General features: G+C 36.6%; 1 protein-coding gene across 1 annotated transcript in view; it reads left to right on the top strand.

Moving 5' to 3' along the window:
- The window catches only part of LOC106111625 (neutral ceramidase), a 20,915-nt gene extending 8,828 nt beyond the window's left edge, over positions 1 to 12,087 (top strand). The window contains exons 2-14 of the mRNA XM_013293761.1: positions 1,062 to 1,166; positions 2,531 to 2,674; positions 2,785 to 2,961; positions 3,348 to 3,475; positions 4,522 to 4,723; positions 5,527 to 5,730; positions 6,721 to 6,840; positions 7,249 to 7,452; positions 8,006 to 8,221; positions 8,696 to 8,791; positions 9,518 to 9,685; positions 10,372 to 10,493; positions 11,041 to 12,087. Coding sequence (XP_013149215.1) covers positions 1,062 to 1,166; positions 2,531 to 2,674; positions 2,785 to 2,961; positions 3,348 to 3,475; positions 4,522 to 4,723; positions 5,527 to 5,730; positions 6,721 to 6,840; positions 7,249 to 7,452; positions 8,006 to 8,221; positions 8,696 to 8,791; positions 9,518 to 9,685; positions 10,372 to 10,493; positions 11,041 to 11,218 — 2,064 coding nt within the window. The 3' untranslated portion in view covers positions 11,219 to 12,087. The remainder of the gene's footprint in view (positions 1 to 1,061; positions 1,167 to 2,530; positions 2,675 to 2,784; positions 2,962 to 3,347; positions 3,476 to 4,521; positions 4,724 to 5,526; positions 5,731 to 6,720; positions 6,841 to 7,248; positions 7,453 to 8,005; positions 8,222 to 8,695; positions 8,792 to 9,517; positions 9,686 to 10,371; positions 10,494 to 11,040) is intronic.
- Positions 12,088 to 14,674: the final 2,587 nt, after the last annotated feature.

Here is a 14,674-nt window from a genome sequence, read left to right as displayed (position 1 = left end):
GCCACCTCAAGCCCAGTGAATCTGTAAATGCCTCTTCAAGGCAAACAGTGGCCATTCAGTCACAAAAAAAAAACCCCTCGGTGGGGACGTATAGTGAGCTGGTGGTGATGAGTACGTAGTGTGGATTATTTTTTTATTTAATTCAGAAATGGTGTAGCAATAATCTAAAACTACTTGTTTACTGCAGATTGTAATTAAATTTACGGTTTGTACAAAGCACAAAAATGAGCTTACGTTTGTGTGAAAAATGTAATTACTGCAACTACTCATGATTGTTTTGGTATACTATAATAGCATTCTAATTACCACAAATTCATTAAATGATTCATTAGTTATGTCCGGTTTCCAAGCTACGTTTACCATTGGTTAGTATTTTTAGTTCGATTACTTCATGAAATATGTTACCGAACTACGTAACTTGAGTTTTACTCCGTTGAAACTTAGATCAAGACAACACTAATGAATCGCTGGGTATTGACAAAATAAATGGAGACTTCAGAAACCCAGCATGAGTAATGTAAATAAGCAAATGATTTGTATTTCATATACTATTGTTTTAAGTAATGGTAGTATAATCGTATAACAGTTAATTTAGGGCCTGTCCCACTACTGGCTGATACAGGCTCAGATAGCTTAGTCACTATCAGATAAGGTAACAGAATCCGATATCTCCATCACATTTTTTTCACTTTGGATTGTTATCAGATAATTTACAATTTGGTGGGACAGACCCTTATTAATTTATAAAAATCTTTATGTTTTATTTCGTCTTGCGAAAACATCACATTTTTAGAGGAATTTGAAGTTTTGTCAGAGTCCGTAAATGCTTAACTGAACAATTACCAATAGTAATGCATTTAGCTACATCAAAGTACTATTTACTAATATTATAAAGATACAAGATTATTTTCTATGTATTTTAATAACTCAAAAACTACTGAACTATTAAAAAGCTACGTTATCAGTAACATAGGCTATGATTTTATTATTTTTTAATTTCACGCAAAGTCGCGAGCAATATTTAAAATAGTTGCGATAATTCATAATAACTTTTGTTCCAGATGTTGACATTGTTATGTCTCGTAGTCGGCGTGTGCGCTGCTCACGCGCTTCGCGTGGGCGTGGGCATCGCTGACGTCACCGGACCTCCAGCTGAAATCGGCTTCGTAAGTCTTGGGCTTAATCGGACATCTGCAAGTGCGCACCGTACTAGTACAATTGGGAAAACGTACTAGTACACACTTTTAGTACTTCAGATTTGTGAGAACATAATAACATGAATAGAATATAACGAGGGTTATAGATTACTTCACTGTGTACTAAGTAGGTGCCAAATGTTACTTTTAGTACAGTGCCGAGTAACACTACTTTTTAGTACATCGTACGTGTACTACACAAGACTAATAAGTAATTCATCTGTACTTCGTCGCTATAAGAAGTAAGGCACAAAGTCGCGTTAGTAAGCAAGTTACAAGTTATAATGTAAAGAATGCTTCAAGGCTAAATCAACATCACATAAGATTAAATAAATCAAAAACGCAGTAAAGTTGCGGCTATATTAACCTATACTAATGTAAAGAGGAAAGATTTGTATTTTTGTATGTATTGAAATAATTCACAAACTACTGGGTCAAATTTAAAATTCTCTCACCTTAGAAATGTAATGTATCTGTGAGTAATATTGGCTATATTTTTTTAATTTCATGCTGGCGAAGTCCCGAGCAACAGCTAGTGTGGAATTAGATGATTATGGATTGGATAGGATTACAAATTAATCTTTGATATTGTCAAAGAAATATTATTTTAATGTTTAAATTCGATATCGCAGAAGATTATTGACTACGACGTATCACGTCGTGATAAACTTTTTTATATTTTTATGTTTAAACATTTAAAATAAACTAACTAGAAGAAGTGTACAATTTCTTGATTTTTAAGCGTGGTCAGTCCTCGTCCTGAAACCCCTATCTGCAAATTTTACTAACTAATAAATGCGAAAGTTTAGATGGATGGATGTTTGTTAGAGTTTGTAGTCTACGCGGTTGAACGGATCTTAATGAAATTTGGTATAGACTTAGAGGATAGCCTGGAAGGACACATAGGCTACTTACTTTTGTTTTTTTTTAATTCGACGCGGACGGAGTCGCAGGCGAAAGCTGGTTTTAAAATATTTTTGCAACATAGTTACGATTGGTGTGACTATGCCTAGTGACTAGATCATGAACTTGTAGCCTCTGTAAAAAATTATATTTGCCTGAGATAGTCGTATGACATTGTTATTAAAGACCCTTTACTAAATGAAAAGTCCTTGTGGTTTGTGGTACAGGCCAGCGTGGGCAATGCATTTTCAGACTCTTAACGCCATCTCTCGGTACAAAATATAAAACTTAAGTTACGAATAAACAGTTCATGTCATTATTTTTATAAAGTACCGATAGATGGCACTTAAAACAAATTGCGCACGAGAACTAACTTTAAAATAAATTTAATGATTTTCGTTTTATATAAATTTTAAACAATATTATTTCAGATGGGGTACGCGAACTTCGAGCAGAGCGGGCAAGGGATTCACTTGCGACAGTTCTCGCGCGCTTTCGTACTGGCTGATGACAACAGCCGGCTAGTATTCGTCTCTGTAGATGCTGCTATGATGGGCAACGGAATCAGAAAAGAGGTCCAATTACTATAGTTAATTACCACCCTGTTTCTTTTACCTTAGTGTTACGTCCAATTAGTTTTGGCAATTATGCGTCACTTCCGTCTTAGTAATCAGCTTTTCTGCAGGTTTTAAAGCGTCTGCAAAAGCGATTCGGCGACCTGTACACGGAGAATAACGTAATCCTGAGCGGGACACACACGCACTCCACGCCGGGCGGCTTCCTTATGGACTTCCTGTTCGATCTGCCTATACTCGGCTTTGTTAAAGAGACATATGTCGCTTACATTGCTGGAATACTTAAGGTATTGAAACGTAATAGACTGTTAGTGGTGAAGTGGTTAGCTAGATCTTTCTAGAAGTCCTAGATAACCCGCCAAGTACTAATCTACTTCTATATCCATACTAATATTATAAAGAGGAAAGATTTTTATTTTTGTATGTATTGAAATAACTCAAAAACTACTGGACCGATTTCAAAAATTCTTGCAACCTTTAAAGCTATGTTATCACTTAGTAACAGGCTATATTTTTACTATTTTTTTTAATAACACGCTGACCAAGTCGCAAGCAACAACTAGTCTATTTAAAAATATTGCAATTTAATTTTCGGATCGATTTATTAGATATACGTTTGAAATATTACACCAATCAAGACCTCAAGAAATACATTGACTTCGCCATTTCACAGAGCATCTACATAGCACACAGTAACATGAAGCCCGCGCGCCTTGAGTACGCGGAGGGGGTGCTGCTTGACGCCAACATAAATAGATCTCCCACCTCCTACCTCCGCAACCCACCGGAGGAGAGAGCCAAGTGAGTCAAACATTTAACTGCATCATCAGAACTCTCTTTATTTTCTAAGTTTTCATCCTTTAGACTGACTTTTTTTGGTATCGGTAAATCTTCAAAAGATACCCTGACTTCTGGGAAAAGATAGGGTAAAGTGGGGTTTGGCTTACTAAAATTCCCTCGGCCAGCCTCTAGTGTAATAGGAGTCAGTTCCGGGATCTCCGAGAAACGCACGGGAATCCCTGCAGATTGAATTATCCTCCGTCATTTCTTACTTGATCATGCCATGCAATCTGTCTCTTCCTAGCTTCAGTCTGTCCTCGGCGGTATTTCCAAACCAATACGACTTAGGGTCCTTCAAGAAGCGAGCCTATCATTTCCTCAAAGGCCGGCAACGCATCTGTAGTTCCTCTGGTGTTGCGGATGTCCATGGGCGTCGTTGACCACCTAGGTGTACACGCCGCTCGTTTGCCCCCCTTATACTATAAAAAAAAACATGCTTAACATATTAACATCTAGCGATTCAAATACAAACGGATTAAAATCAATACCTTTTTTGAATAACTACTATCGCAATTGTTGGCAGATTGCCAACATCTAGGAGACAATGAGAAGACCATATTAGGAACATTATACATAATTCTATCCTAAATATATGCTTAAGAAAGGAGTGGATTCAGATATGACGGCTGATAGAGATGTATGGAAGAGCAGCACATACTGTGCCGACCCTCCATCAGGGATAAGGGCAAGTTGATGATGATTCTATCCTAAATATATCTATATCGAAATTATTAATATTATAAAGAGGAAAAATTTGTATATTTGGATTTTTGTCTCTCAAAATCTACTTGACCGATTTCAAAAATTCTATCACCATTAAAAAGCTACGTTATCAGTGAGTAGCAGACTATATTAATTCATTTTTTTTTTACGTAGACGAAGTCGCGTGCAACAGCTAGTAGATGATAATGAGGCTCAAAATAAGCTATCTGCATCAGTATTGTTATTGACAACCTTCGAGATTCCTACTTTAGTTGGTCTTTTTAGGATTATACAATAATTTCCAGATATAAATACGACGTAGACAAGACCCTCGCGCAGGTTCGGTTCCTGGGCCCGCAGGACAAGGTGCTGGGGGTTATTAACTGGTTCGCGGTGCACCCCACCAGCATGAACAACACCAACCGCCTCATCTCCTCAGATAATGTCGGATACGCCTCTATACTTATGGAGAAAGCTTTGAATGGAGAAAATACTTTACCTGGAAAGGTAAGTATTCTGGAAACCAGATCACTTGATATAGCAACTGTTATTTATAGCATAAGGTTATTAGCCAAAAACGAAGCAACCGCTATCCATAGACATCCGCATTTTCATATATTGCGTACCTTTAATCCACAAAAAGGGGGGATGCATAGAATAAGGGTATTTTCCCATAGCTTGTCAAAACCTCTTCCCCTTTCCATACTTTCCCCCGGAAAGTAAAAAAAGGAAGAGGATTAAGGCTCCGGCTCGTAATTCAGACTAAACTCGAAGTTTCTTCTATTTCCCGCCTGTATTCTGTGTGGTCGAGTTATTGCACTGGGCGAGCCCAATCGTAAGAAGATTTAAAACCAGGCTTAACTGTTAATGATCGTATCTACATTAATAAAGTGTGTAACATATTTTTAACATCTTAAGACACTTCTCACGACAGGGAGAAACTTTAAGAATCCAAGTTTTCTACATAAATTCCTCGTCTTCTTTTATCTAGCTTGTTCTGATTCACACTTGGTCAGTAACGCAAACCAGGTATAGATTGTTCTTTTAAGCAATTGATATAATTGTAACTAGCGATATTCATTTAAACACTCCACTAGAGAACTCGCTAGAAATGCGCGCGAATCAATCCTAATGACATTGACAGCTGTCAGTTAGAGAAGTGACGTGTACGCCGACAATCTAGTGTTGCCCCAATTCTACAGCGCGGTACCAATTTTCTTAACAGTACTGGCGCCAAGTGTTCACATTACGCCAGTTCAGTTATTGAGTGCTATTTGTGAACTGCGTTCCAAGTATAACTGTGTATCCAGGGTAGCGTGGTATGCGCATTCTCGTCTACTAACCTGGGCGATGTATCCCCCAACACGCGCGGCCCGGTGTGCGAGTTCAGCGGCCGCGCCTGCGACCAGAGCTCGCTCTGCGGACACAAGGAGCGCTGCTTCGCCTCCGGCCCGGGGAGGGACATGTTTGATAGCACACGGATTATCGCCACCAAATTGTTTGATACCGCTATGGTATGTTACACAGACCTCTTCGCATTACTGACCCGTGGAGGTAACAACGCCTTTGACTAAACTATGTCACAACTGTTATTACCTGCTAAATATCCTCTCTGTATCTATTAGGTTATCTATAAGATAACTCTTATAACTTGTACTACAACTTTCTAATACGTATTAATAAAAATTGTTTTCTTTTGTGAACAAAATTTAAATAAATAAATACTATTGTTATTGATTCCTATAAGCTTAAATGAAACACTGCTCGATTTTTAATTGTACAACTAAACAGTTGAATTGTCTTCGACTATCGACAATCGCACAACAGTTGTGCGATAGTTCAGTCAGATGTGCCCCCTACCTGAACAATTTTATTTAGTAAAGTGTATTAACAGATATTTAGATTTTTGACAATTCATCAGTCAACCAAACAGTTTAAAACTTAACATAATTTTACTTCGAAACAAATAAACAGTGGTCATTTTTAAGTGTCTGTCCCACCATAGGCTGATAGAGTCTCAGATAGTTTAAAAATGACGTCACTCAGATAAGGTAACAAAATCCGATATTTCCATCACATATTTCTCACGTGCAAAAAGCGTCGGTGGCTCAGTGGTTTACTTGACTTGTAATCAACAGGTCTTGGGTTCGAATCCCGCTGTACCAATGTGATTTTAAATATTTCGAATTTTCATACATACATAATTTACCCGACGTTCTTACGGTGAAGGAAAACATCGTGATGTCTGCACATATCGGCGAAGAAATTCAAATATTTATGTGAAGTCAACCCGCAGTGGGCTAGAATGGTTGACTATGGCCTAGTCACCCTAACTTAGGGTAGGCTCCGAGCCCCTCAGTGGGGACGTATAGCTGGTGATGATGATTTTACAAGTTGGATTGTTGTGACAATTTACAATTTGGGTGGACAGGTCCTAAATCTTTTAAATGACAGTTTACTTAAGAATTTTATCGTTAATAGTTTTTCTAAAACGTTATTTCCAGTCAGTTTTGAATCAACCCGGTGAAGATCTGACAGGCCCAGTGAGTGTAGTCCACCAGTACGTGGAAATGCCTAAACAAGTTGTTGCACCCTACGATCCCCTTACCGACACATTTAATACTGTAAGTATTACTGCTAACTATACTATTGAAAATTGGATAAATGTGTAAATTGAAATAATCGGAAAATTCCAGATTTTTCAGATTATCTTTTTACTGTCTTTTCTCGTTTTCTTCTTTCTTTAGAAGCTATATTTTTGTTAAATAGTCATAATTACATTTTTTCAGTAGATTTTTAAGAGTTTTTGTCGTTTTACATACTAGTTTTATAAAGAGGAAAGATTTGTTTCTTTGTATTGAAATAACTCAAACACTTTTCTTCCGATTTCAAAAATTCTTTCACCAATAAATAGCTACGTTATATATGATTAACATAGGCTATGTTTATTTAAAAATATTTCAGTATTAAATAAAATTATAATCAATCTTAAAAACAAAAGAACCAGTATAACTTGACCCGTACATCCGTAGAGCGGTAAGGTATCCGGGTGTCTACCAGCGATGGGGTACAGTTTCGCGGCGGGTACGACGGACGGGCCCGGCGCCTTCGACTTCACGCAGGGGACTACCACATCCAACCCGTTGTGGAACGCAGTCAGGGACTTTATTGCCGAGCCCACTAAGGAAGATATCGAATGTCAAGCACCCAAACCTATACTACTAGCTACAGGCAGGGTAAGTGAATTATTTTAGTACTAGCTGTCGCCCGCTACTTCGTCTGAGTGGAAAAGAAAACAAAAGTGGGTAGCCTATGTGTCTTCCAGATTATCCTCTGCATCTATACCAAATTTCATCGAAATCCTTTCAGCCGTTTAGACTACAACCTCAAATAGAGATCCATACATTCATCTAAACTTACGCATTCATAATATTAAGATGATGTGGTTCATAAAAAAATGTGTTTGTCCTATTTCTTGAAATATTTCTAACAAATGTTTTGCTTAAATAATAATGTACTGTAAACAATTGAACGGACGGGTGTAATTTTCCATAGATGTAGGCAAAATCTGGAAGAATACTGCCCACCAATTTTAGTTTTTTTTATTTCCACCGGGATGGAATCGAGGGCAATAGCTAAAATTGTGATGTTAGAAAAGAGACAAGATATTTAAAAAACTCCATACAAGTGTGAAAAAAACAGTACGGGAAGTGGGGTATTAATCAGCTACTTGAAGACCACTACCAGTGCAAATAATGGAACCTATTCCTAGTTTCTTTGCATCATCAGGCGAGGTTCCCTTACGAATGGCAACCTCACGTGGTGTCATGCACGGTGGCGCGCGCGGGCGGGCTGCTGCTGGCCGCCGTGCCGGGGGAGTTCACCACCATGTCGGGCCGCCGTCTGCGCCGCCTACTGGCCGCACGGGCTGCTGGAACACGAGTGGTGCTCGCTGGACTGGCCAACGTGTACGCTGACTACATCGCCACACCCGAGGAGTATCAGGTGTCCATCTCGACTTGCCCTTACGGAGGGTCGGCTATTGCTGCTCCATTTCTATCAGATCACATCTGAATCCACTCCCTTCAGCATATCCTCTTTCACACAATCCATATTTTCTTACGTCTTTCTCTACCTTTGTAGCCATTTCTAGTTTATGTTCCCATCCTCTATCCACTTACCATCACAGATGCTGGTGACTTAAAACATTGTTCCTTGTCCCTCTTTCTATAATGCTGAAGTTTCCATTTACGTCTTATCTAGTGATTTTATAGTGTTAAAGTTCCAATTGGGTGAAATTTTAATGGGTAAAAGTAACTGGGAAACCGACCATAAGGGCAACTTTAATGGAGGTAGGCAATCAGCGAACTTCTCATCTTGTGCTAAACGATAGTTCTACGCTAGCTGTCTATTAAAGCATTAACTTAAGTGATCTTTTTAAGCTACTACTTACAGTCTAAGTATTTTCTATTTCCACAGGCACAGCGGTACGAAGCGGCGTCCACTATCTTCGGTCCTCACACTCTCGACATCTACCTCAATAAGTACACAGAGCTCACGGAAGCGCTCATTCAAGTAAGTATTCACGCTCTCGACACAGAAAGAGTAAGCAGAGGTTACGGACTTTAGCACACTTCACATTAATAAATCCAACCTTTTTTAACTAAGCAAATAAACTAGCATTCACTCGTGACTCTGTTTCCGTGGAATTAAAAAAAAAGTAAGTAGGCTATGTGTTCTTCCAGACTATCCTCTACATCTATGCCAAATTTCATCGAGAATAGTTAAGCCGTTTAACTAACAAACATCCATCCATTAAACCTGTCGCATTTATATTAGTAAGATGTCAAAATTTGGATGGATGTTAGTCAGAGTTAGTAGCCTAAACGGATTTAGATTAAATTCAGAGTTCATGTTTATAGTCTGGAAGAAGACATAGGTATGTTTTTTATTCACGAGGATGGAGTGACGGGGACAGCCTATTTTTTTTTACAATATAAGGTGGCAAACGAGCAAGCGGCCACCTGAAGCGACCGCTGTCCATAGACAACCGCAATTGCAGATGCGTTGCCTACACTTAATTGACAGAGGAGACGCACATAAAGAGGATATTTCCCCTTTCTATGCGTCTCCACCGTCAAATCCAGTTTTCCTCCCCAACCTTTACTTATAAGAAAAGGGTAGTAAGAGAAAGGGACTTTAATTGACTCCTGTCTTCTGTGTGATTGTGGTATTGCTGGCGAGCTACAGTGCGAAGTTAAAACGGGTTCTACCACTGTTAAAATCCTGGTGCTGTTCCAGGGTAGACCAGTGGAGCCAGGTCCGCAGCCGGCAGACTTCAGCGAGCAGCTGATCACGCTGGTGCCGCCGGTGCTGTGGGACGCCGCGCCCTGGGGCAAGGAGTTCGGCGACTGCCTGCAGCAGCCTCAGAAGCACTACAGCCACGGAGATACTGTCGCTGCCACTTTTGTAAGTATCTTAAATTAGGCTGCATTTGAGTACTAGATTCTTTAAAAAATCTTTTGATCACAAAAATGTCCCTACACCCATATCTATACTAATATTATAAAGAGATTTGTATTTTTGTGTTTTTGTATGTATTGAAACAACTCAAAAACTACTGGGCTTCAAAATCGCTGAGTTATCTTAGATAAAGTCAAAAAATACGCCTAGTGTTTTAACAACAACAAATGTTGAGCATCTAAACCTGAAAATGTATTTATTTAACTCCAGTAGTGTCATAATAATATTATAGTAACATGTTAATTCCGTATTGTTTACGTGTTATCCCGACTCGAAGGACCAACTAAACTTTCTGGTTCTTCAAGTCGTATAAGCATTGTATTGCACCTTTATTCAGAGACAGAATTAACTCAAAATGTGTGTTTTATAAAATTTGAAGCGTTTGAAGTTTGTTATGTTTCCAGGAGATTTGACATGAGAGAGAAATATTTCCTACCTCTTTTATTTCCATTCTATTATGACGAGAGTTAAATAAGTAATTTTTCTAAATACTTAAAAAAAAACAAATTAGGCATAGATGTAGAGAATAGTCTGGAAGGAAACATAGGCTACTCAGTTTTGTTTTTTTTATTCCACGCGAACGGAGTCGCAGGCAACAGTTATTTTATAAATAAAGGTGGGATGTTGTCCAGGTGTCAGGTCACCCACGCAACAGCATCCGGCACGGGCGCTGGTATGCAGCAGTGGAACGTCTGCAGTCTGCAGAAGACGACGCCTGGGTCACCATCGCGACTGACGCCGACTGGGAGACCAAGTAAGATTGCTACAGCGGGCATTTGACTAAACTATCGCACAACTGTTTGATTGTAGTTTGATTAGCCAATTCAACTGTTTAGTTGCACAACTAAATATCGATTAGTGTAACCTCTATATAAGCAAATAAGAATCAAAGCGCGAATAAACAGTGGTTCGATAGTTTTGTCAATGTTGTACCCACTCATAAATGTATTAAATATCTAATTTAAAAAACTGATTACAAGACAAAAAAACCGACTTTTAATACGCTTCATTAAAGAAAAACTCAGAAACTACTCTAGTATATAAATATAAACAAACAAAAATAAATCACGTCAATTCGACCATAAATCGCAGCGTAATCGATCACAGAGAAAAAAGTTGATCGAAATAAACCTTCTTTAAGAAGTCTTTTAAAAAACATATTTATAAATTGTAAAAAACCTTCCTAAAATAACTCTTTATTGAAAAAAACTGTAAAGAACCATTTTTATTTATTCTTGACAGTCTCTATTCAGCAATGTACTAGTTACAATTAGAAAGGTTTAATACTGTCTACCCCACAGGTACATATGGCACCGCAACTCGAAGATATTAGGTACTAGCCATGCGGAAGTAGAGTGGGAGATACCCGCGGGTACTCCACGCGGTACCTACCGTTTGCACCATTTCGGCAACTACAAATATATCCTCGGTGGAATCTACCCTTATAGTGGCTTTTCTGATTCCTTCGAGGTCACATAATACATATTTAAAAAATACATTAACGAGGCAGTATTTTTCCATCAGTACTTTATCTGAAAAGTATATCAGTTGTTAAGTTTAGTGCCATCTCGTGTGTATTACATGTACTAAAACATTTTACAAAATTAAAATAAGCTCTATCTTTTGATTAAAATATAATTTAATGACATCTATTGGCAAATAATTTAAATGCAATTGATGGTTTTTGGGATCTTTTAATAGATGGCGTTAGTTATGATTATGTGAAAAATATCTTGTGAAGTGTGAACTATGCCTTCTTATATATTTTCAATCTCTTTATAACTCTGCCGTTACATGTTAATAAGCCCTGTTTCCAACTGTTTACAACAGTTGTATGCAAATGAACTGAAATTGCTTCTGTCTCAACTCGTCATTCAGTAGAAGTGGTAATTTTAGTTACGTTATATTATTTTCTGTAGTGGTTTTTACAAATGTAATGTTTATAGAATACGAGCTTATCACAATTTAAAAACCATGATAGTTCCTTAATTCGACGGAGTATTTTGTAGCAAAAAAAAACATTAACAGTTCACTAAAATTAAAATCTCTCGTATTTTTCCCTAAATTTAGTTGTTATTCGGATACTATCGAATTAAGGGTAAAAATATATAATTATATTTAATGTTTCATGTGTATTTAAACCCCATTTCCACTAGTAAAGATCTTCACAATTGCTGTTTAGTACATGTCCGTAACATTTTGTTAGGTTCACTAACAGAAATAGCAGTAATCGTTTAGTGGAAATAAGATAATTATTCTTGATACCAAAAAGATATTGTAAAAATATTATATGTAGTTATAATTTAAAAATATTACTCGTAGATTACTTCATACTTAAGTAAATAACAAGTAACAACAATAAAGATAATTAAAAAGTTTGCTTATAAATTAAGTACAAAATATTACTTAGTTATATAACGTTTCTGTTACCAATTTTCCTTATTCTGGTAGGAATGTCCGGTAATATGTTATACGAAAAAGTTTGACGTATAGATTGCAACTTTGATGGCTCCTACGTAAATGTCCTAAGTGAAAAATTTACAGACGAAGAGTGAAAGGTATCGGAACTGCTTTTTATGTTAAATACCTATTAAATAATAAATGTTAAATCTATTATTTCAATATTTAAAGCCATGTTATTCATAATTAAATAATTTTATGTATATTTTCTTAATATTTAGAGTGTTTCCTACTAAACGGTATTTGGACGTTTTTTGTTTGGATTTTATACATTACCAATTTGTTCTTTTACTCCTATTTGCCTGGAATGGTAAAATATAACTATTTTACTAATAATTGAAAAATACGTAAGTGGTAGTTACACTCCTTTACGTAGAGCCATCAATTTAACTCTAACTTTTAGTCTTAAATACAACTAGTCGTGTCCTTGCTGATAGATAAGTTTATTTTAAATTATTATTTAAGTTAATAATAAAATAATGCAAAAAATATAAATGACTTTTATTTTATCATATAGTTTTATTTCTAAGAATTTTTTAGACTATAATTTATGTGTAAATGAGAGTAATCTAGACTATTATAATAAAGCGTAAACACAAACTTCTTTGTTGCCTAAGATATCAACAATCACAGCATGTTCTTGAATAGTTCTTTTTTTAATAAAAAGCCCTACACTTACTTTCACGCTTTAGGCTCTATATTTTCACGCCAGTAAACTTAGGGGGTAAATATTTTGGATAAAAATCCTAATGTTGGAAAGAGACTACGTTGCAGCCAACAAAGGAAGCAATAGTCATTTGTGCATTTGAATTTTGACATTTCATGCGGATGAAGCCGCACTGGAACAGCTAGTTTATTTAATAAAAACCAAAAACTTTAAAAAACACGCAATTTAAATGTAAAGAACAAACAAACGAATATGTGTTTTCAGAAAAGACTTACAAAATCTATATATTTCTTGATAATACACAATTTCAATTGCACTGAACGAAAGGAGGAATAAAATAGACACAGATTTGTCCTTACGTAGCGAAATTCCGAGTAATATTTGATAACCTTTGCTTCTATCACGCAGACGTTTCGTACACAGTCGAACAAGTTGTGTTCAATATAATATCATATTTCATACAAATAACACCTGATTTTACTCTTAAAGTCTGCGAAAATGAAGATTTTATTATTAATCTGTTCAGTTTTAGTACATTTTCAAAGTAATCAATGTGGTGTTGTGAAAAATTTAGTGGAAACAGTGGCTAATGAAGTGAGTAAAGTTGCTGGATACATTGAAAATGGATCGAATGGTACATTCCAAGACAAAATTGAAATAAATACAAACGCAAAACATGAAGAAGCACAAAGCGTATTAAGTAACGTAATTATTTCTGAATTGCAAAATTCAACGAAATTAAAAAACAACACTACAATACAAGTAAATGTTGATGTAAATTTTTTTGTTAATTACAATATACCGAACAAGAAACTAAACGAATCAATAGAAGATATCAATAAAGATGCATTAACCACAAATAATCTATTAAATTCTGTAACAGATCCAAGTTTAAACATTGAACAAAGTTCTGTCAAAGTGACCTCGATTGATCTAACAAAAACTAACACTAATATCAAATTCCCTGGACCTATGAATTCTCCAATTATAACCTACAACGATGGTGTTGTAATTGTAGAAAAGAATACAACAGACGAGAGAGTTCTTTTCCCGGACAGTAAATTTGCAATTAAACCTGGTTGTCCAAATGGAATGTTTTTAACAGAGAATGGATACTGTCTTATAGATAACCAAAGGGAGAAAGAGTCAAGGAATGATAACGATGCAGTTTCTAGGTCTGCGTTTTCTGCTGGATGTTTACACGGCTTTGCGAGAGCATTGGATGGTTCCTGCCAACAAATTATTGAATAAATTCACTGTATTTTATGTACAATAATGATTAAATTGAATTACGTTACGTTAATGTTACGTGTATTGTAATGCGCAAATGATATTTACTTGAATGTAAGAATAGATATAAAACCAGTTATAATGTTGTAAAATCGTGATATAAGCAATAAAGTTGGCTGAATGGACTTGATTTATTAAGTTATTAAATCTTCGCTTAATTGTCGTTTTATTTATCTACTATGTCTATTTTAATATTATAAAGAGGATAGATTTGTTTTTTTTTTATTTTTAATTTTTTTTTTATAATATAAGGTGGCAAACGAGCAAGCAGCCACCTAAATCCACTGAAATGGAAAGCGACCGCTGCCCATAAACATCCGCAATTGCAGATGCGTTGCCTACCCTTAATTGACGGAGGAGGAGACGCACATAAAGAGGAAATTTTCCCTTTCTACGTACGTCTCCTCCACCTCTCCAAAATTAGGCCTCCGGCACCACACACAGACGAAACGCGGAATTGCTTCCACTTCACGCCTGTTTTCTGTGTGGTCGTGGTATTGCACCGGGCGAGCCGGCCC

This window comes from Papilio polytes, unplaced genomic scaffold (assembly GCF_000836215.1).
Source record: "Papilio polytes unplaced genomic scaffold, Ppol_1.0 DF824158.1, whole genome shotgun sequence".
NCBI classification, from domain to species: domain Eukaryota; kingdom Metazoa; phylum Arthropoda; class Insecta; order Lepidoptera; family Papilionidae; genus Papilio; species Papilio polytes.
This window is presented reverse-complemented; position numbering and strand designations above follow the sequence as displayed.